Source organism: Rhinatrema bivittatum, chromosome 2 (genome assembly GCF_901001135.1).
Source record: "Rhinatrema bivittatum chromosome 2, aRhiBiv1.1, whole genome shotgun sequence".
Lineage (NCBI taxonomy): Eukaryota > Metazoa > Chordata > Amphibia > Gymnophiona > Rhinatrematidae > Rhinatrema > Rhinatrema bivittatum.
The window spans coordinates 429790037-429813473 of record NC_042616.1 but is presented as its reverse complement, the minus strand read 5'-3'; the positions used below and the strand labels follow the sequence as shown (position 1 = coordinate 429813473).

Genomic DNA, 23437 nt, shown 5'->3' with positions numbered 1-23437 from the left:
ATCCACCTTGGGTTGGGGAGCACATATATAGACAACCTCCAGACTTAAGGTACTTGGACAACACTCAAAGCAACATTTCAAATCAATATTCTGGAACTTCGAGCTATACACTATGCGCTACATGCATTCAAAACTGTTCTGATACAAACACAACACAGTAGCCATGTGGTACATGAACCAACAAAGAAGTATGGGCTCGAATCTCTTTTGTCAAGAAGCTGCTCAGATTTGGGACTGGGCCCTGACACACACTATATTTCTCTGGACCACTTATCTGGCGGGCATCCACAACGTAGTTGCAGACCGCCTCAGTCGTCAGTTCCAACCTCACGAGTGGTCCCTGGAACCTTTAGTAGCGACCAGAATATTTCAACATTGGGGTCAACCAACAGTGGACCTCTTTGCATCCCAGCTGAATCACAAAGTTGACGCATTCTGCTCCCTGCACAGAGAAACCAGTCAGCCAAGGACGCCTTTGCTCGCCCTTGCAATTCAGGTCTTCTATACGCATATCCCCAGATACCGCTACTAACCAAGACTCTAGTGAAGCTACAACAGGACAAGGGGTCCATGATACTCATAGCCCTGTATTGGCCTCGACAAGTATGGTTTCCCATACTCCTCGATCTCTCGATCAGAGAAACCAATTTGCCTGGGCACAGCACCCACTCTCATAACTCAGGATCAGGGCCGGTTGTACTATCCCAACCTTCAATCCCTATCTCTAACAGCCTGGAGGTTGAAAGCTTGATACTGCAATCACTCAATCTTTCAACTAATGTCTCTCAAGTGCTTGTAGCGTCACGAAAACCTTCCACGCGAAAATACTATAATTCTAAGTGGGAAAGATTTACCATATAGTGTGCACAAAAAGGTATAGACCCTTTTTTTTCCTGCCCTACGTCAACTTTTAGACTATCTCTGGCACCTTTCAGACTCTGATCTCAAGACTACTTCGGTACGAGTACATCTGAGTGCTATCTCAGCTTACCACAAGGGGATAGACGCCCTGATTTCAGCACTACCCCTTGTCAGTAGGTTTATGAGGTTTAATTCACCTTAAACCCCCAATACGACCATCAGTCACAGAATGGAACTTTTATTTATTTATAGACTTTTCTTTGCCGACATTCGTGAGGCACATCATACCGGCTTACATTAAACTGAAAATGTGGTCTTAACACGACTCATGCGTTCGCCTTTTGAACCCATGGATTCCTGCGACTTTTAAATTTCTCACATGAAGACTATCTTCTTAATAGCCATCACATCTGCTACAAGGGTTAGTGAGTTACAAGCACTTGTCACATACTCACCCTATACAAAATTCCTACATGAGTGGTTCTCCATGCTCATCCAAAATTCCTTCCCAAGATAGTAACTGAATTCCACTTGAACCAATCCATAGTCTTGCCCACATTCTTCCCAAGACCTCACTCTCACCAGGGTGAGAGGGCTTTGCACACCTTGGACTGTAAACATGCACTTGCATATTATTTAGACCGCACTGCAGTCCATAGGAAATCCACTCAACTCTGTTTCTTTTGATCCAAACAAACCAGGTAAAGCAGTGGGCAAACAAATACTCTCCAATTGGCTTGCAGATTGTATAGAATTCTGTAATGAAAAAGCAGGCTTTCCTCTCCAAGGGCGAGTAAAAGCGCATTCACTAAGAGCAATATCAACCTCAGCACACTATCATTCAGTGCCAATAGCTGACATATATAAAGCTGCAACATGGAGTTCCCTTCACACTGTTTAGACAGAAGTACGACAAGATTCAGCCTATGGACAATCTGTCTTAAATTTATTTCCAGTATAATCCCAACGCCTACATTCAACAGACTGATTTCAGGCTGCCTCCAATTCTCCAACAGTGCACCAGTTGTTGTGCCCGTTGCACAAATTGTATGTTGATCCTTTACCAATATGACTCGGCCTGTAGCTTGCTAATCACCTACATGTGAGGACTAGCATCCTGCTTGTCCTGGGATAATGCAAAATTGCTTACCTGTAATAAGTGTTATCTCAGGACAGCAGGATGTAGTCCTCACAAAACCCACTCGCCACCGCTGGGAGTTGGGTCCGGTACGTTTTATTTTTATTTTTTTAGCTAAAGCTTATTGCTACAAACAAGACTGAAAGGAGACCCCTGTGGCTCGAGGGATCATAGCATGCTGGGCATGCTCAGTAGGCTCACATAGCCAGTCAAACGTTTCTAGAAACTTTGACAAAGTTTTCCACGATAGGACTCCATCCAGTGACATCACCCATATGTGAGGACTATATCCTGCTGTCCTGGGATAACACCTATTACAGTAAAGCAATTTTGCTTTGAACATACTTTATCTAACCTTTAAAAGGGCTCTACTCCTTGCAGGGGCATGTCTCCAGAGTTGCAATTTCAATTCTAGCTGCAATGCAAACCTGCTGAACCAAGCGGTTTTGATTAATATCCAGGGTAGGAACCGGGAAATTCAGTAATGCCTGCGCAGCCTGCAACGTTAGATGAACCTGCAGTAAGGAGGAAAGAAAAGTACCCAGGTCCTCCCAAAATGCTATAAGCACAGGACACTCCCACCAGATATGTAAAAATGTTCCCACCATGTCACAGCTCAGCAAACATAGATTGCTAACAGTAGGATATATCATGTGCAACCTATCTGGCGTGTAGTACCAACAGTACCAAAGCTTATAACGGTTCTCTAAGATTAAGGTAGAGATCGATACGCTACGCAAACATTGTTGTACAGTATCCCATTCCTCCCTTGAATAAGATTTCCCCAAGTCTGGGTGTGGGGGGAGAGATAAGAGAAGGTGATGATGCCAGGGGTTGAGGGAGAAGGCTGGAGGGAGAGGGAAGATGATTCAAGAGGATGGGGAGAAAAGAGAAGGAGAGGGAAAGTGATAATGATGCCAGGGGGTGGGGGAGAAGGCTGGAGGGAGAGGGAAGATGATTCAAGAGGATGGGGAGAAAAGAGAAGGAGAGGGAAAGTGATAATGATGCCAGGGGGTGGGGGAAACAAAAGATTGTCAGTGGGGTGGAGAGTGAAAGAAGGTGATGATGCCAGGAGGGAGGGAGAGGGCACGTGATGCGAGCGGATGAAGAGAAAGGGAAGAGAAGGTGATTGGAATGGGAAGTGGAGGGAGAGGAAGAGGGAAGAGAAAGTGATAATGCCAGGGGATGGAGAGAGAGGAGAAATTGATGATGCCATGGGGTGAGGAAGAGGGAAGGAGATGAATCCAGGGGATGGAGGGAGAGGGGTGGAGGCAGAGGGAAAGTGATGCCAAGGGGTGAGGTGGAGGCAGAGGGAAGGTAATGATGGGGGGGGGGGTGAAGGGAGAAAGAAGGTGATGATGCAAGGGGTGGGGGAAGAGGTGGTAGGGAAGGAGATGATGCCAGAGAATGAAGGAGAGAGGTAGAAAGAAAGGGAAGGTGGTGATAGTGATGATTCCAAGGGTGAGGAGATGGAGAGCGAAAGTGATGTTGATGCTGGGGAGTAAGGAAGAAGGAAGGTGATGATACAAGGGTTGGGGGTAGAGATAGTGGGAGAGGAAAGTTGGTTATGATGCCAGGGGCGTGGGGAGATAGGGAAGATGATGATGCCAGGGGAGAGACATGATTATGCTGGGGGAAGAGGGAAGGGAAAAAGTGATGATGCCAAGGGGTGGTGGGGGGAGGGAAATGAGAAGAGAAAGTGATGGGGATGTGGGTGGTGTGCCACAACAAAGTGACCCCTGTGTCAGGTGTACCACGAAACAAAAAAGGTTGGGAGCCACTGATCTAACCCTTAAGCCGAAGGGTCCAGGTAAGCCCTTTCCCTCTGGGTTCCCCATTTGGTTCTAGTTCTGTCTCTCTCCCACCTTCCTTTTTCAGGCAGACTTTTCCTTTCACTACACTGCCAAAAGCTAGCAGCTTTACAATTTGCCTCTGCTGTCTCTCCCAACTATAAACAAAGCTGTCTGTGACTGCTTTGTCACAAAATGTGTCTTTGCCCTCTGCCAAAGGATGGCAGACCACATTTCCCAAGAGCCTTGTGCTTTCTGCTGCCAAACTTTACAATCCCCTAGCCAACACTTATTCAGTTTTCGTTCCCCTTTGAATGCAATTTCTCCATGAGCTGGCCATCGGAGCTCTAACTGTCCTGTCTCTTTGGTCTGCTTTAGCAGCTCCCAAAGAGGTGCACCCCTTTGGCAACTCCCTCTCTCTACCCCCACCCTGGTAGACAATGAACTGGCCTGGAAATTATCAGTAGGAGGGAGGGGCTCCAATTAGCATCTTGATGGGGCTAGGGTAGTGTCTGGAATTCCCAGATTAGGATCAATCCTCCCTCAATCATGTTGCAGTTTGTCTTCTAGCTTCTTCTAGCAGGCCAGGCCAGAAATATCATTAGTTGGAGGAAGGGGCTCCAGAACCATGGAACAGTCCTCCTGCAGCCCAACTACAGCTTCTCTGGTTTTGACATATTACAGAAATAATCCATTTGAGCCCCAAGGGAAGAATGGTGGCCTTCAGTATTGTTGGAGTATTACCTTTTGTTTCTGAACAATCACTGGATGCCATCATCTAGGTTAGGATTTGGAAAAAGAGAAATTGTAGGGGGTCAACATAATTTTATATTCCTTTTAGCTATGGCTTGAAAGCACCAAGCTGTCTGGGTTCTTTAAAATTTAGCACCTGATGCTAGCTCAGGGAGAGCTGTTGCTGCTGGAGGAGACAGGCCAGGGCCAAGAACAATTGATGTTCAACTTTGGGGGAAGGCAAAATATCAAATGTTGATATGTAAATAAATTGCTCCCAGATACTATAGGAGGAATGATGGAGATGTGTGAGAATATTTAGAAGAAAGGGAGGGAAGAAAAGGGAAGGGGAAGATGAGAAGAAAAGCATCTGAAGAAGGGACACTGCCTGGAAGAAGAGGGAAAGGTTAAGTAAAGTGAAATTCTGAGTAGGATCTGGAGGTGATTGGCCACCTTAAGATCATCAGATACAAACAGGTGGATAAGGCGATGGCAGATGACAAAAAGATGTTTGGCTGCGTAGGGACAGGAGGCTCTAAACGACGGGTCATGAGATGAGGGTGAAAGGTGTTAGACTCAGGCATAATCATAGGAAATATTTCTCCATCGACAGGCAGAACTGAATAACAATAACAAGTGGGTGACTTCATCCGACAGTGCTGAATGGACCCTTCTCTTGCCCAGAGTTTTACACACTGCTGAGCATGTGTGGGGGCTCCCACATGAGCACTGTTTCATATGCCACCTCTTTCTTTTTTCCATGCAGCTGCATGGACATATCCTTTTTCTCATAATTTTTTGGTTATTTTTATTTTATTGCAAATATGCTTATTTATTTTCTCCACCTTGGCAACTCCCACAATGGCATTTAAGTGCTACTCAAAAAAAAAAAGAGAGAGAAGGGCTCTTCAAGGATAAAATGCTGAAGAAGGGAATCATCCTGAGCAGCTTCTAATCCTGTGAATGTGGTTGGACCATGTCTCTCTAGGATAGGCATGAGGTTTGCTATAGCTCACTCTGCCCTGACCATGACTTGGGCTACTGTTGTAATGGGATGTCTGAGAGCACAAAGAAATCGGGCCTATAGAATGGCTGAGCTCCACAGAGCCCTCAAGTACAGGCACTGTTCCTCCTCCCATTCCTAGGGATCAAGTAAGACTTATTTCTAGTCTCTCCCAGTTTCCCCCCTTCAGGCCCCTCAGGATCTTCTGGGACATCAGGGTCAAGTAAATTGAGGAAGTGTGGGTTGCTGGAGCTAACTGGCTCTTTGCCATATTCCCAGACCTCATCCACCACAGGAGCCTCTGAGGTCTTGAAGAAAAACCTGCTTTTTTTGGAGAGGTCCTATAAGTCATCCAAATAAAGGGGCCACAGAGCCCATTCAGCTCACATCTTGGAGCCATCCACACAATCAGTGCCACTGACTAAGCAGCCAGCACCATCTAAGCATTGTCACCAATGCAATCCACACAGCCTCACTTTTTCATTCCCCTGAGGGTATTGATCTGGGGATACTACAGGAAAGGTCTCTTCCTTGCTCAAAAGATCCCAATGACTTTTCACTAGTTCTTACCGAATCCCAGACTGACCAGGCCTCCTGAAGACCCTTTTTGATGTCCTGATACCAGGCTCAACACACTGGATCCTATATGTTCCGTCTTACCCTTCACCTCCATGAGGGAAACTATAGATTAACCTTCCTGGAGTCCTCGGGAGGTATTGCAGAAAGACAAACCAGTCCTTGTTTGGGAAGAAGGTGTTTCTTCAATACTGGCCCAGAGGGCATAGCAGTTCGTGGACCAAATCACTAAGTTGGTGAAATTTTTCTTCCTTGTTCCAGGAGCACACTGCAGCTGATCCTAACCCAGCTGTTGGCCTTGTAACATAAGGGAGTCCCTCACAGGTGACCTTTGAAATTTCCCATTTCGGATGTACCAATCTCTCCGATTGGTGGAGGAGCTAGTTCCATCCTGGAGGGTGACTTGGAGAGTTTAGGCAATTTACTCCTGCAGGAAGTTTTCTCCTCTGAGGTGTCTGAGGCATGAGCCCTGATCACCTTAATCATCTGGGTCCCGGGTCAGTGTCCGCCCTGCATATGACTCCAAAGAGGAGGGATCTACCAGTATCCTATCTGATCTCACCAGAACACTCCTCCCCACCTGAGGATCTCTTATGCCAAGTTCCTGGTTAAGATTGGCAAGATGCTAGGAGTCACCATAGAGAAGAATGATGATCCCAGAACAGAGGTCTTTTTGGCATCCTGAAGTTCCTGTACATTTCAGTGGAGTCTTCGACAATTCTCATTCAGGACCTGCAAATCAGGATGTGCAAAAATTCATTATGCTTACTGGAAACTTGTACACTTGATCTAAAGTAAAGTCCTTTGATTTTGGGATGCTTGAGTCAGCTTTGAAGCGAGCTAAGAAGAACCGGCTCTTCTCCAAAACCCCTCTGGGTGAAGACTTGGGATTGTTGGGACAACTTTGGAAAGAAGGTATTCCACACAGAGCTTTTCAAGATGGCGCCCTGATCAGACGTGGCTAAAGGAGCTCCTGATATTTCCCCTGAAAATTGTTCTCCACTATGCCACATACAAAGCGGAAGGCAAGGGTCTGTAGAGGGGAAAACACCTCCACACCGACCGAAGCCTCCCAGACGCAGATAGGAAACTTCTTTTCTACACTACCTCCACCAACGCCGGGAGATCTGGTCGCTATAGGGAGAGACGAGGAGCGCGGACTCTCCCTATTGACTGAGACATCTCTGAGCCCCGGCTCACCAAAGAGACCGCCGCCACCGGGACGCGGAGAAGACCTAAAGCAGCTGCATGCTTTCTCCCCCTCCGAAGAAAGTAGTGAAGGGGTAGAGATGTCAGCATGCAAAGAAACACTGGGACTTGCCGGTTTGGAGCAAGGACGCGCGGATCCGAGAGGGGAAGTAGGAGGACGAACGGACTCTGTGCAGGCTGCAGGAAACGTCCCGCTGAGAGAGAACAATGGCGCCGATGAAGCAGTAAGTGGGGGAAGGGCAGCTGATGCTCGAGAAGCAAAAGGGTCAGTGCTGATGATTCCCCCAGGCGAAATTACTCTTGCCATGATTTGGACTGCACTTAAATCCTTAGAAACTGCTATAGGAGGCTTGACAAGAGAGGTTCAAAGTATTAAAGAACAAACTAAACAAAATGCCAATGAACTGGTTATTCAGAGAAAGTGGGAAAAATAGAAGAACGGATGGAAAATGTGGAAAAAATACAGACTAACTTAATACAGTCAGAAACAAACTAATAAAAGACTGGAAAGAATAGAAAATAACTTAAGAGCCCATAATTTGAGGTTCATTAACTTTCCTGTGTTTAGAAATATTTCTCCTATAGACCTGTTTAAATTGTATGTATCTCAGGTATTGAAAATTCCAGATGAAATCAAACCTGTAATTACCAAAGCTTATTACTTATTTCCTGCTGATCCTAATCAGGGTAATGTGGAGGAAATATCTTTACCAGATATAACAGCTCTTTTGGAATCCTCACAAGAGATGGTGGCCTCTCAAAGGAGACCACTACTAGTTTCTTTCGCATTTTTAATGGATAAGAATAATGTCTTTAAACATTTCTTTCGCAACAATCATGCGCTGTTTTTTGGGCAAAGGATTTGGTGCTACCCAGATCTAATTAAACAGACACAACAGCGAAGAAAACTATTTCTTAATATGAGATTGGAAGTCCTCCAGATGGGAGGAACTTTTAAGTTACAATTTCCATGTAAGTGTCATGTTAAGAGTGGGGAACAGAAATATATTTTCTTAGAACCTTCCCAGCTAAGGTCCTTTCTCGACTCACGAACTAACCCCACTTAGATTTACTGCTTGGGTGTGTATGAATGTACAAGGTGGAGGTTATCAGGGTCCACAATAGTTTGTTACTATTTCAATGTATAACGCTCCTTATTTCCGGCTCTCCCATATTTCTTTTATTAATTGAGTACAATGTTAGTTATAATGTAAATGGATAATGGAATATGTTTTCATTTTTTAATTACTTCAATTGTACTAAAATTATTTCTTGAACAAGTGTATACTTGTATGTATTAAAAAGCAATAAATAAATTATAAAAAAAAAAGGTATTCCACAGCTCAGTCCTCTGGGTATGTACAGGGAACTGCTGCATCCAAAACTACTGGCCCTTAACATGACAGCATGAATGTTGAATATTCAATAGTTTCCTCATTGGCACTTTTCAGAGATATGTGCTATTAGCCAGAAAACCATCCACCAGGAGAGGATATAATTTTAAATGGAAGCATGTCTCCTTGTGGTGTAAAACGAGTTCCCTGGATCTGTTCTCTTGTGAGCTCGATGATCTTCTCTAATATTTGATGCATTTGTAGTCTTCAAGTTTGAGTACCTCCATCTGTGAGGGTCCATCTTAGTGCTATTGTAGTTTATCGCATGCAAATGGAAAACAATCCTATCTCCATTTACCATTGGTTTCTAGGTTTATGAAAGGCTTACTGCATACTAAGCCACCAGTTTAGAAATCCACCATTCTGTGGGATCTCAGTGTAGCCTGAATAACTCATGAAGCTTTCTTTCAAACCACTGGCATTGGCCTCAAAGTTTGTGGAAAATTTCTTAGTAACCATCACATCAGCTAGAATTTCAGACCTTGGTTTCTTATTCTCCATACTTTGTTTTTCCACTACAGAGTGGTGCTCTGCATTCATTCAAAGTTTCTCCCCAAAGTAGTCTCTGCTTTTCACATCAAGCAATCCATTGTCTTATCTACATTCCTTCTAAGACATCATGCACATAAGAGAGAAAAGGCCCTTCACACACTGGACTGCAAAAGAGCCCTAGCCTTCTATCTAAAGAAAGCACAGCCTCATCGTCAAGCATCTCAGCTGTTTATGTCTTATGATCCTAATGGACTTGGATGTAGCTGTTGCTAAATGTACCTGCTAGCAGACTGTATCACAAACTGTGCTGGCTGGCCTCAAAATCACAAATTCCATCAAGGCTCAAAGTCCAGTTGCTCATCTGAGAGCTGTTTCAATCAGACATCTCCAAAGCTGCAACCTGGTCTTCGTCCATTTGCCATGGTGGAGTTAGGTTGCGGTTTCAGTAAGTGCTTTGCCTATGCAGCCCTCAGATTGGAACTCTCCACGTGTCATGGCTAATTCAGCCCTGCTTATCGATGAAGAAAATCATGTTTGGTTATGGTAAACAGTGTTCTCTATAGATAGGATGAATTAGCCATGCTTAATACCTGCCTGCCTTTCTGGAGCATCGACCACCTAGCTAAAGATAAGCTACCAACAAACTGAGGAGGCTCACAAGGCAGTACTCTTAACAGCTATTCCCTTGCATTCTTAGTGAAAAAGTACTTCTGAGCTAAAGAGAAGGGTCTGTTTGGCACTGTCAGATTCACCCATGTGTTATGGCTAATTCATCTTTCAGTCTACAGAGAACACCATTTACAATAAGCAAACATGTTTTTACAAAGAAAGTGGATGTATTGGAACAGCCTCCCAGTGGAAGTGATGGAGACAAAAACAGTATCTGAATTCAAGAAAGCATGGGATAAACACAGGGGACCTCTGAGGGAATGGTGGGAATTATAAAGCTAAATTAGTTGAACAGATGGGCAGACTAGATAAGCTATACAGACTTTTTCTGCCATTACATTTCTCTGTTTCTATGTTTATAAAGGAAAAGAAACAAGAGAGAATATATTGAGCAAAAGAAGAGGGAAACATTTCCTTAGCTCCTTAAGTTTATCTAAATATGTTTTCAGCCCTGATTAATGACATAAACCAGGAGTGGTATGCCAAGGTCTCAATGTAGAATATTAGGGAAGCTAATCATGGCAACATCTGTAAATTAAACTCACTCACTTGGGCTATATTCATTAAGGATGGCTCCTTCAGCTTAGAAAAGATATGGAGAGGGGACATGATAGAAATTTTATAAAATCATGAGTGGGATGAATGGGTAAATTGAGTGGCTAATTTTACCATTTCATATACTAAAACAAGGGGACACTCCATGAAACGAACAATCAACAAATTTAAAATAAATCATAGATAGTACTTTTTCAGTCAGCACACTCAAGCTGTGGAATCTGTTGCTAGAGGACATGGTCAAGGTGACTAGCATAGCGGGGCTAAAAGAGGGACAAGTTACTGGAGGAAAATTCCATAAATAGATGTTAGCCAGATAGACTTGGAAAAGCCAGCACTTACCTTTGCACGTGAGCAACAAGAAATAGATCTTTTTAGTGATCTCCCATGTTCTTGTGACCCAAACTGGCCGTTGGCAGAGACAGGATGCTGGACTCATTGGATCTTGGTCTGAGCCAGCATGGCACTTATCTTACCACTCATTGGTTCTCTTATTTTAGTCTCCTTGTAAGTATGTGTTCACAGAAGCATCTGTGGCACAGCTGCATTCATACATAGTCACCTATTAGTGTTTTGCAGCAGTCTTTGTTCCTCATCAGTACTTTGAACACAAATGATCTGGTTTTGATTAAAGATAATAAAACCAATGGGATGTTTCTGGTAGAATGCAACAGTTTGGTCTATAGAAGCTGTAATGGTTCGTGCCTATATCTTGGGCTTCTTAGTATTGCAAATCAAATTTATTTTGAAACCTCTTGCTTAGCCGATGAAAATATGTAGTGTGTAACTGACCTCTTCAGTGATGCTCATTTTTGTTTTGTTTGATTTATCCGCAGTCTGATATGCTACGGTCATTAACCCACACAAAGCCAACAGTAAATGAAAAGGACCTGGAGAAATTAAAGAAATTTACAGATGACTTTGGTCAGGAAGGCTAAGCCAAAGATGACTGCTGGCTATACTTCTTTCACTTTTCCTCTTTGTTGGCATTGCGAGTAATTGCCAATAAAAAAAACAAATCACATACTTTCTTCCTCTTATTTGTAAATGGAAATGAAGATAATTCTTTAAAGCTTCTTGAGCTTTTGTATAATACTGTTCAAACATCTGAAATATCTATTAGGAATTCTAAAAGGGTATATGTTACCATTTTTAAGATCTGAATTCAGGGAGCCCAAAATTTACAATATTAAATGCTTAAACATTTTATAAAGTCTCAAGTTTTAGTTTAACCTTTTAGACTTCAACACTAGAGGAATGTGCAGTAGGAGTGGAGCTTTTTTTGTAACTTGCAAGTGATCCTAAAATTGTTAAAACAGTAGAACTATCTTGATTACTCAAAGAATCAACTTATTTGGTTCTCTTGTTTCCTTTCTTGGTCTTAATGCCAGAGCTCCTTTCTGTTTTGTCCTGTTTTGTTTCTTAGGTTTTTATGCATTTTAATAATAAAGTGCATCTCTCTATGGTTGTATGCACTGATTTAAAAAAAACATCCTCCTTCAGAATTTTGTGCTTTTCATCTGCATGTGATGCCTGCAGGGGAGCTTTGGCAAGGATCAGCACAGCAGCATCTAATTCACTGAGAATCATAATGCTAGGATTGGCTAAGCAGAAAGAACTTTCAAAAATATATGGAACTCTGTACTGCATCAGATTTAAGTTTAAAATCTGAATGAGAGAGGAGATCTTTATGATTTGTTTTGCCTTCAACTGTTGCGTGAACGGTCTACGTTTTTCTAGTAATGTTTCAAGATTAATAAACACAACTGCACATTTGTTTTAGGTTATGCATCCAACAAAACTATTTTTTAAAGCAGGATCTGTTTTGCTGTTAAGCAGTCTCCTTTTGTCAAAGCTTGTTTTGTACTGTATCTGCAATCACTGCTTTAATATCAGTAAGGTACACTGGTTTGATACTGGATGAGTACAGGTAAGAGGCTAAAAAATATGAAAGAAGGAATGTAGTGAACAGAGTAGAAAAGTAATGATTTGGGCTTACCTAATAGCAAGTACCTGTGCAGGACCAGCTTGTTTGACTGCTACAATGTTTATTGCCTTAAAAGTACAGCAAGTTTGTGCTCTATTTTCTATTGTTCTTTGACTGGTTTGCAATGGCAGTGGTGCAAAAAAGGAGGGAAAGGCATATTTAATTTGACTGTATTACCTTTACTTTGAGGAAACAGTTCTCCATTAATATCTATTCTCATGGGATTTCCGCAGGAAGGTTGGATTTGTATTGAAAACAAATTGTATTTTATTTTTTTGTATTTTTAGCAGATTGCATACTGTCACAAATTATTCATTGGTCTGTAAGTATAAATGTACTTCTAGGAAACATGCAATACCGTATTTATATTTTTGGATTTAGCTTGGCACCTTCCAGAACAATTAAAATAAGGAATGTTTTCATAAATTTTGAAAGGTAACTAAATATCTACATGGGTCTGGAGCTCCTGTGATCTGAGATACATTTTTTTCCAATCCAAAAATTCTGACTTCAGGCACCAAATGGCTAAGATGCATGAATTCTGTGCTGTTTCTAAATATCCAAGTTTGTGCCTTGTACATTTGCATTGGTTTTGGCAGAAAATAATTGAAATATCTAGAATGCAATACATTCCATTCTTACTGTAATAGTCCATTTTAACCAGCACTTTTTTTTTATGCATAGAGTAATGTGCTTTAAAGAATTTGCACATTCAAGGATGAATTTATTGCATGGCCATCTTCATTGGATTTTGTGTGCATACTGTATGTCCTCTGTCAATCATGAAAGTGCTGAAACTTGCTGTACTTAAAACTTGGTGCAACATTAATTTCATTGTGTTTTCTGTTTCAGCTAAAGGATTTTGGTTTTGTATGTATATTTTTTTAAAACAGAATTCCTTTACAAGTCATAGTATAATGACTGGTTTGTCTCTTTTGTTTCATTGTAATTCTAAATAAACTATACATTGTTTTAGAATTTGTCCTATTTTGTGTGAGCAGAAGTTTGTACTGTACTTTCCTTTTTAAACTCTTAAAAGATCTGATGTACTTAAGGGCTTTTACTTTTTTGTTGATTTGGGGAGAGAGGGGTTAGCACATCTGGCCCATCTGGGCTCAGCTTAGTCAAATGAGGTGAACTGAGGACCGCACTGGTAAGTTGGGTCACAGAAAATAGCTCCATGGGAAGCAGCTGAAGATGGGAGTGAGCAGTAGTGAATAGATATCCCATTAAGATGTGTTGGTTATTTTGTCCAAGTAAGCCATATTGGTCACTGTCAGAGAAAGGATGCTGGGCTTGATCGGCCTTTAGTCTGACCCATTACGACATTTTATTATATTTTGTGGATGAGCAGGGCTCTCTAAAAGTGATAACCTTAAAAATTGGGATCATGCTGGCCATACCCTACAGATAACGTTCTCGTGTTTACATTTTCACCAACTTAAAAATTTGAGGTGGTGTTGGCATTTCTTCTTCTTTGAGGACTTTCATATCACAGAGGCCTTTGTATAGGGGATTTCTGTTTTCCCTGTTGTATGTACATTACATGCTGCTGGATATAAACAGGATGGAGTCGGGCCAGAGGGTGACTACTAAAATGGTCACTGGTCTTCATTCTAAAGCATATGGGGGATAGACTTAAAGATCTAAACCTGTATTCCCTAGAGCAGTGCTTCTCAACCGGTGTGTCATGACACACCAGTGTGTTGCCTCGCTTCCCAGTCCCCTGCTGACCCAGCTGCTCCCCCCTACCCGAGCAAGACAGGTCCTACACCCAGGCTTAAAACACTGATAGACCGGGCAGAACGCGGCAGGAGTCAGCGGCACCAGCATGCTCTCTTCTTCCCACCCATCCCCTCACCCCTGTGGCCCGGAAGAGGAAGTGATGAGCAGCAGGTGTGTGCGCAGGAAGAAGAGACCTTGCTAGTGTGCTCTGCATCGGCCTGAAGAAAAGGAGAGGCGCGGTCTGAAGAATGAACAGCGCGGTTCAGAGAAAAACGAATGTCATCAATCCCCGCAGCCGATGGGACTCCTTGCTCCGTGAGGACTGAAAATGAAGTAGATTGCTGCTGCCTTTAGGGTTAGAAGTGGAGGAGGCGGCTGCTGCTGCTAGTTCGGTGGGTGGGGGGGGGGGAGGGTGAGTGAATGAGCAAGCATGTGTTTGAGATCCTGTGTGTGATTGAGAGCCTGTACATGTGAAAGAGTATGTATGTGATTGAGAGCCTGTGTGTAAATGAGAGAAAGAGAGCATGTTTGTAAGTGTGTGAGAGAAAAGGACAGCATGTATGTGATTGAAAGCCTGTGTGTGTAAGCCTGAAAAGATAGACAGCATGTGTGTAAATGTGTAATTAAGAGCCTATATAAGTGAGAGAAAAAGCATGTGTATATGTGAGTGACTGAGAGCCAGTGTGAGAGAGGAGAAAGTTGCAAGCAAACCATCCCTTCTCCTGCTAATTCAAAACAATCTTAGGGCACCTGGATCTCAAACATTCCCAGGTATGCAGAGCAAAACATTTTTTGTATCATTTTTCATTACTGGGTCTTTGTGTATATTTTATTGGTATCTAGAAATTTTTTATGAGTTTTTAAGAACATAAGAAATTGCCATGCTGGGTCAGACCAAGGGTCCATCAAGCCCAGCATCCTGTTTCCAACAGAGGCCAAACCAGGCCACAAGAACCTGGCAATTACCCAAACACCTAGAAGTTCCCATGCTACTGATGCAATTAATAGCAGTGACTATTCCCTAAGTAAACTTGATTAATAGCAGTTAATGGACTTCTCTTCCAAGAACTTATCCAAACCTTTTTTGAACCCAGCTACACTAACTGCACTAACCACATCCTCTGGCAACAAATTCCAGAGATTTATTGTGCGTTGAGTGAAAAAGAATTTTCTCCGATTAGTCTTAAATGTGCTACTTGCTAACTTCATGGAATGCCCCCTAGTCCTTCTATTATTCGAAAGTGTAAATAACCGAGTCACATCTACTCGTTCAAGACCTCTCATGATCTTAAAGACCTCTATGATATCCCCCCTCAGCCGTCTCTTCTCCAAGCTGAACAGCCCTAACCTCTTCAGCCTTTCCTCATAGGGGAGCTGTTCCATCCCCTTTATCATTTTGGTTGCCCTTCTCTGTACCTTCTCCATTGCAACTATATCTTTTTTGAGATACGGCGACCAGAATTGTACACAGTATTCAAGGTGTGGTCTCAGCATGGAGCGATATAGAGGCATTATGACATTTTCCGTTTTATTAACCATTCCCTTCCTAATAATTCCTAACATTTTATTTGCTTTTTTGACTGCTGCAGCACACTGAGCTGACGATTTCAATGTATTATCTACTATGACGCCTAGATCTCTTTCTTGGGTGGTAGCTCCTAATATGGAACCTAACATCGTGTAACTACAGCTAGGGTTATTTTTCCCTATATGCAACACCTTGCACTTGTCCACATTAAATTTCATCTGCCATTTGGATGCCCAATCTTCCAGTCTTGCAAGGTCCTCCTGTAATGTATCACAGTCTGCTTGTGATTTAACTACTCTGAATAATTTTGTATCATCCGCAAATTTGATAACGTCACTCATCGTATTCCTTTCCAGATCATTGATATATATATTGAAAAGCACCGGTCCAAGTACAGATCCCTGAGGCACTCCACTGTTTACCCTTTTCCACTGAGAAAATTGACCATTTAGTCCTACTCTCTGTTTCCTGTCTTTTAACCAGTTTGTAATCCACGAAAGGACATCGCCTCCTATCCCATGACTTTTTAGTTTTCGTAGAAGCCTCTCATGAGGGACTTTGTCAAACGCCTTCTGAAAATCCAAATACACTACATCTACCGGTTCACCTTTATCCACATGTTTATTAACCCCTTCAAAAAAATGAAGCATGTTTGTTAGGCAAGACTTCCCTTGGGTAAATCCATGTTGACTGTGTCCCATTAAATCATGTCTTTCTATATGCTCTACAATTTTGATCTTGAGGATAGTTTCCACTATTTTTCCCGGCACTGAAGTTAGGCTCACTGGTCTATAGTTACCCGGATCACCCCTGGAGCCTTTTTTAAATATTGGGGTTACATTGGCCACCCTCCAGTCTTCAGGTACAATGGATGATTTTAATGATAGGTTACAAATTTTAACTAATAGGTCAGAAATTTCATTTTTGAGTTCCTTTAGTACCCTGGGATGCATACCATCCGGTCCAGGTGCCTTGCTACTCTTTAGTTTGTCAATCTGGCCTACTACATCTTCCAGGTTGACAGTGATTTCGTTCAGTTCGTCTGACTCATCACCCCTGAAAACCAACTCCGGAACTGGTATCTCCCCAACATCCTCACTAGTAAACACGGAAGCAAAGAATTCATTTAGTCTTTCTGCAATGGCCTTATCTTCCCTAAGAGCCCCTTTAACCCCTTGGTCATCTAATGGTCCAACCGACTCCCTCACAGGTTTCTTGCTTTGGATATATTTAAAAAAGTTTTTATTATGAGTTTTTGCCTCTATGGCCAACTTCATTTCAAATTCTCTCTTCGCTTGTTTTATCAATGTTTTACACTTAACTTGACAATGCTTATGTTTTATCCTATTTTCTTCAGATGGATCTTTCTTCCAATTTTTGAAGGATGATTTTTTGGCTAAAATAGCCTCTTTCACCTCACCTTTTAACCATGACGGTAATCGTTTTGCCTTCCTTCCACCTTTCTTAATGCGTGGAATACATATGGACTGCGCCTCTAGGATTGTATTTTTAAACAATGTCCAAGCCTGTTGAACACTTTTAACCTTTGCAGCTGCACCTTTCAGTTTTTTTCTGACTATTTTCCTCATTTTATCAAAGTTTCCCTTTTGAAAGTTTAGTTTTAGAGCTGCAGATTTACTTATTGTCCCCCTACCAGTTATTAGTTTAAATTTGATCATGTTATGATCACTGTTGCCAAGTGGCCCCACCACCGTTACCTCTCTCACCAAATCCTGTGTTCCACTAAGAATTAAATCTAAAATAGCTCCCTCTCTTGTTGGTTCCTGAACCAATTGCTCCATGAAACAATCATTTATTACATCCAGGAACTTTATATCTCTAGCAAGTCCTGATGTTACATTTACCCAGTCAATATTGGGGTAATTGAAATCTCCCATTATTATTGCACTGCCAAATTGGTTTGCTTCCCTGATTTCTCTTAGCATTTCATCATCTGTCTGACCATTTTGTCCAGGTGGACGGTAGTATACTCCTATCACTATACTCTTACCCAACACACATGGGATTTCTACCCATATAGATTCTACTGAGCATTTAGTCTCTTGTATGATCTTTATCCTGTTGGACTCTATACCCTCCCGGACATAAAGTGCCACACCCCCACCAAGTTGATCCTCCCTATCATTGCGATATAATTTGTACCCTGTTATAGCACTGTCCCATTGGTTATCCTCCTTCCACCAAGTTTCTGTGATGCCAATTATGTCAATCTCATCATTTGCTGCTATACACTCTAACTCTCCCATCTTACTTCTTAGACTTCTGGCATTGGCATATAGACATTTCAAAGTGTGTTTTTTGTTTGTTTTAACAACCTGCTTTTCAGTTGTTTGGGATAATTTGGAAATCATTAGTTTTGGTGATTTTTTACATATAGGCATATGGACTATATTTGCTTTTAATGGAACCTCTCTGTTGGGATGCCCTAACTCTCCTGTTTCATTAGTATCCTTCAAGGATACATTTCTCCGAACCATGCACTGCTGAGTGACTGTCGGCTTTCCCCCTTGTTCTAGTTTAAAAGCTGCTCTATCTCCTTTTTGAAAGTTAGTGCCAGCAGCTTGGTTCCACTCTGGTTAAGGTGGAGCCCATCCTTTCGGAAAAGTCTCCCCTTTCCCCAAAAGTTTCCCCAGTTCCTTACAAAGCTGAATCCCTCTTCCCTACACCATCGTCTCATCCACGCATTGAAACTCTGGAGCTCTGCCTGCCTCTGGGGTCCTGCACGTGGAACAGGAAGCATTTCAGAGAATGCCACCCTGGAGGTTCTGGATTTTAGCTTCCTACCTAATATCCTAAATTTGGCTTCCAGAACCTCTCTCCCACACTTTCCTATGTCGTTGGTGCCCACATGTACCACGACAGCTGGCTCCTCCCCAGCACTGTCTATAATCCTATCTAGGTGGCGCGTGAGGTCTGCCACCTTCGCACCAGGCAGGCTATGGCATTCATCCGCTGTTTTGAAATCTGTTCTTTGTTAGTATGGTTTTACTGCTACTGATTTTATATTTCTTGATTCCTTTTATAAGGATGGGTGATGTTTCTTTTTTTCCTTTATTACACTGCATACAGAGACTCTGGCTTGTTGCAATTTCCAGTTCTGTTTTTTCTGCATGCTTCTAGTTATGCGTTTTGGTCTGTTTATTCTTTGTTAGGTGAGGGTCAGCACATGTGACTCAGGTGCGGTTTTCTGCTGGTGTGTAGTTTCTGTGTAGGGCTCTATAGCAGCCTGACTTGATCCGTTTTCCTAATAGGAGATGATGTCTTAAGGCCTGGTGTAATATTTTCAGTGTTGCCTTTTCATAGGTAAGGTAGTTACTGTTAAATGCTGGAAATTGGTGCTGTTTTGGTGTGGGATGTTTACAGTTTATGCAATTTCTGTTAAGATACAATATGTATCTTTTCCTTGTATCATTCTTAACAATAAAAATACTGGACCTTTATTTTTTATTTCTGCTGTAAATTGTAATGAGAAGTGTCACACATGTGAGCGTGGTCTGTCAGGTCTGTTATGATGGGAAAAAGGTTGAGAACCACTGCCCCAGAGGAGTGGCAAGATAGGGGAGATATGATAGAGATTTAAATATCTCAAACATTTCCATGCACAGGAGCAGAGCCTCTTTCTATGGAAAGGAGACTCTAGAATGAGAGGTTCATGAGATGAGGGTGGCAGGGGGATAGATTCAGAAGTAATCTTAGGAAATATTTCTTTACAGAGATGGTGGTGGATGTGTGGAACGGCCTCCCATTGGAGGCGGTGGAGACAGAAAATAAAACTATATCCACATTCCAGTGGGAACACTGAGAGGAGAGGATCACCTTGCTGGTGGCTGAAAGGAATCAGTAAGTTTTTGCTTGGGACATTGTCTTTTTTAAAAGTATTGGGGCAAAGTTAACTATTTGGGAATATTATTTAGTGTGTTTGTGCCTTTAATAGGCAGTGAAGTAAACAAGTCAGACTGTTTGTATTTTTAAATAGTCAGTAAGGTAGCAGTAGGTAGTGTGTTTATTTTTAAAAGTCTGCAGAACTGAGTGTTCTGCAGACTTTTAAAGAGCTAAGTGTTTGTATTTAATACTGAGTGCTTGTATTAGGGGAAAAAAAAACCCAACCCAAAAAGTAGCCAAAGCTAGAAATAAGCTAGGAGCAGTGTATACCAAAGTAAAAAAGTTGAATAGTTCAGCTCAGTTACTCACCTTGGACGGGTGTTGAGGTAGTGTGATTGGATTTGAATAGGGACCAACATTTGTTAATCAAGGGAGCAGTGAGTCACTCAGGCTGACCAACTGAAGTTAGACTGGTTTGTATTTCTCAACCCTCGCCCATCCCTTAATTTATAGGCAGGTGCCGCTTTCAAAAAAAAAAAATATCAACAAAAACTTTGAGAGTTCGATCAGACACCGGTAGGCCACTACCAGACACATAGTGAATTCACTAATACATTTAAAGGATGTTAGACACATTCCTACTCCCTTAGCAACCTAAAACTTAACTAGGAACTGATCAAAATTGAGATGAAGGCAGCAGTCCAGCAGCAAGAGGGGGGCTTCCCAGTCTTTTGCATCAAGTGTCACATGTATGATTTTTACCCACCGGTGAGAAGTTGTACATGTGCATGCGATGCAAAGAGCTCCTGGCTCTCAGAGAACGAGTCCGATCTCTGGAGGCTAGAGTGGCAGACCTGGAGGAGCTGAGGCAGAGAGGTATATAGATGAGACCTTCAGGGACATAGTAGTCAAGTCCCAACTTCAGACTGGCAGCCCTGGTGCTGCCTTGGAGGAAGAAGGTCTCATGATGGGAGAGCACCAACCAGGTGTAGCAGGAAAGGATCCTGTAGTAAGGACCTGCTCTCCAGGTGATGCATTATCCTTTCGCACTGAGGATCTCCCCAAGGCCTACTGCCCAGGAGGGAAGGGTTAGGTCGGCCGTCATAGTTGGTGATTCGATTATTAGGAATGTAGATAGCTGGGTGGCTGGTGGGCATGAGGATTGCCTGGTAACATGCCTACCTGGTGCGAAGGTGGCAGACCTCACGCGTCACCTAGATAGGATTTTAGACAGTGCTGGGGAGGAGCCGGCTGTCGTGGTACATGTGGGCACCAACGACATAGGAAAATGTGGGAGGGAGGTTCTGGAAGCCAAATTTAGGCTCTTAGGTAGAAAGCTTAAATCCAGAACCTCCAGGGTAGCATTCTCTAAAATGCTCCCTGTTCCACGCGCAGGTCACCAGAGGCAGGCAGAGCTCCGGAGTCTCAATGCGTGGATGAGACGATGGTGCAAGGAAGTTTTGTTAGGAACTGGGGAACCTTTTGGGGAAGGGGGAGTCTCTTCCGAAGGGATGGGCTCCACCTTAACCAGGGTGGAACCAGATTGCTGGCGCTAACCTTTAAAAAGGAGAGAGAGCAGCTTTTAAACTAGAACAAAGGGGAAAGCCGACAGTCACTCAGCAGCGCATTGTTCGGAGAGAGGTATCTTTAAAGGATACTAATGATGCATTAGAATTAGGGCATCCCGACAGTGAGGTTCCAATAATTAGAAAAGTAGTCCAAGTGCCTGTATCTAAAAACTCACCTGAGCTAAAAAATTCCAACTTATCCCTATCAATTAAAAAGCAGAATGAAAATACAAACATTTCAAAGTTTGTTTTTTGTTTGTATGCTAATGGCAGAAGTCTAAGAAGTAAGATGGGAGAATTAGAATGAATAGCAGTAAATGATGACATAGACTTAATTGGCATCTCAGAGACATGGTGTAAAGAGGATAACCAATGGGACAGTGCTATACCGGGGTACAAATTATATCGCAATGACAGAGAGGAGCACTCGGGAGGAGGTGTGGCGCTTTATGTCCGGGATGGCATAGAGTCCAACAGGTTAAACATCCTGCGTGAGACTAAATACAAAATTGAATCTTTATGGGTAGAAATCCCTTGTGTGTCGGGGAAGACTATAGTGATAGGGGTATACTACCGTCCACCTGGTCAAGATGGTGAGACGGACAGTGAAATGCTAAGAGAAATTAGGGAAGCTAACCAAATTGGTAGTGCAGTAATAATGGGAGACTTCAATTACCCCAATATAGACTGGGTAAATGTATCATCTGGTCACGCTAGAGAGATAACGTTCCTGGATGGAATAAATGATAGCTTTATGGAGCAATTGGTTCAGGAAACGAGGAGAGAGGGAGCAATTTTAGATCTAATTCTCAGTGGAGCACAGCCCTTGGTGAGAGAGGTAACGGTGGTGGGGCCGCTTGGTAATAGTGATCATAATATGATCAAATTTGATTTAATGACTGGAAAAGGAACAGTGTGCAAATCCAATGCTCTTGTGCTAAACTTTCAAAAGGGAAACTTTGATAAAATGAGAAAAATTGTTAGAAAAAATCTGAAAGGAGCAGCTACAAAAGTAAAAAAAAATGTCCAAGAGGCGTGGTCATTGTTAAAAAAAAAAAATACCATTCTAGAAGCACAGTCCAGATGTATTCCACACATTAAGAAAGGTGGAAAGAAGGCAAAACGATTACCGGCATGGTTAAAAGGGGAGGTGAAAGAAGCTATTTTAGCCAAAAGATCTTCATTCAAAAATTGGAAGAAGGATCCAACAGAAGAAAATAGGATAAAGCATAAACATTGGCAAGCTAAATGTAAGACATTGATAAGACAGGCTAAGAGAGAATTTGAAAAGTTGGCTGTAGAGGCAAAAATTTTTTTAAATATATCCGAATCAGAAAGCCTGTGAGGGAGTCAGTTGGACCGTTAGATGATCGAGGGGTTAAAGGGGCACTTAGAGAAGATAAGGCCATCGCAGAAAGATTAAATGATTTCTTTGCTTCGGTGTTTTCTAAAGAGGATGTTGGGGAGGTACCCGTAATGGAGAAGGTTTTCATGGGTAATGATTCAGATGGACTGAATCAAATCACGGTGAACCTAGAAGATGTGGTAGGCCTGATTGATAAACTGAAGAGTAGTAAATCACCTGGACCGGATGGTATACACCCCAAAGTTCTGAAGGAACTAAAAAATGAAATTTCAGACCTATTAGTAAAAATGTGTAACTTATCATTAAAATCATCCATTGTACCTGAAGACTGGAGGATAGCAAATGTAACCCCAATATTTAAAAAGGGCTCCAGGGGCGATCCGGGAAACTACAGACCGGTTAGCCTGACTTCAGTGCCAGGAAAAATAGTGGAAAGTGTTCTAAACATCAAAATCACAGAAACATATAGAAAGACATGGTTTAATGGAACAAAGTCAGCATGGCTTTACCCAGGGCAACTCTTGCCTCACAAATCTGCTTCAATTTTTTGAAGGAGTTAATAAACATGTGGATAAAGGTGAACCGGTAGATATAGTATACTTGGATTTTCAGAAGGCGTTTGACAAAGTTCCTCATGAGAGGCTTCTAGTAAAAGTAAAAAGTCATGGGATAGGTAGCGATGTCCTTTCGTGGATTGCAAACTGGCTAAAAGACAGGAAACAGAGTAGGATTAAATGGGCAATTTTCTCAATGGAAGGGAGTGGACAGTGGAGTGCCTCAGGGATCTGTATTGGGACCCTTACTTTTCAATATATTTATAAATGATCTGGAAAGAAATACGAGTGAGATAATCAAATTTGCAAATGACGCAAAATTGTTCAGAGTAGTTAAATCACAAGCAGATTGTGATAAATTGCAGGAAGATCTTGTGAGACTGGAAAATTGGGCATCCAAATGGCAGATGAAATTTAATGTGGATAAGTGCAAGGTGATGCATATAG

At 42.3% G+C, this 23437-nt stretch overlaps 1 protein-coding gene across 1 annotated transcript in view; it reads left to right on the top strand.

Moving 5' to 3' along the window:
• Window positions 1-13393, top strand: part of VPS4B (vacuolar protein sorting 4 homolog B) — a 91293-nt gene extending 77900 nt beyond the window's left edge. The window contains exon 11 of the mRNA XM_029590308.1: window positions 11256-13393. Coding sequence (XP_029446168.1) covers window positions 11256-11357 — 102 coding nt within the window. The 3' untranslated portion in view covers window positions 11358-13393. The remainder of the gene's footprint in view (window positions 1-11255) is intronic.
• Window positions 13394-23437: the final 10044 nt, after the last annotated feature.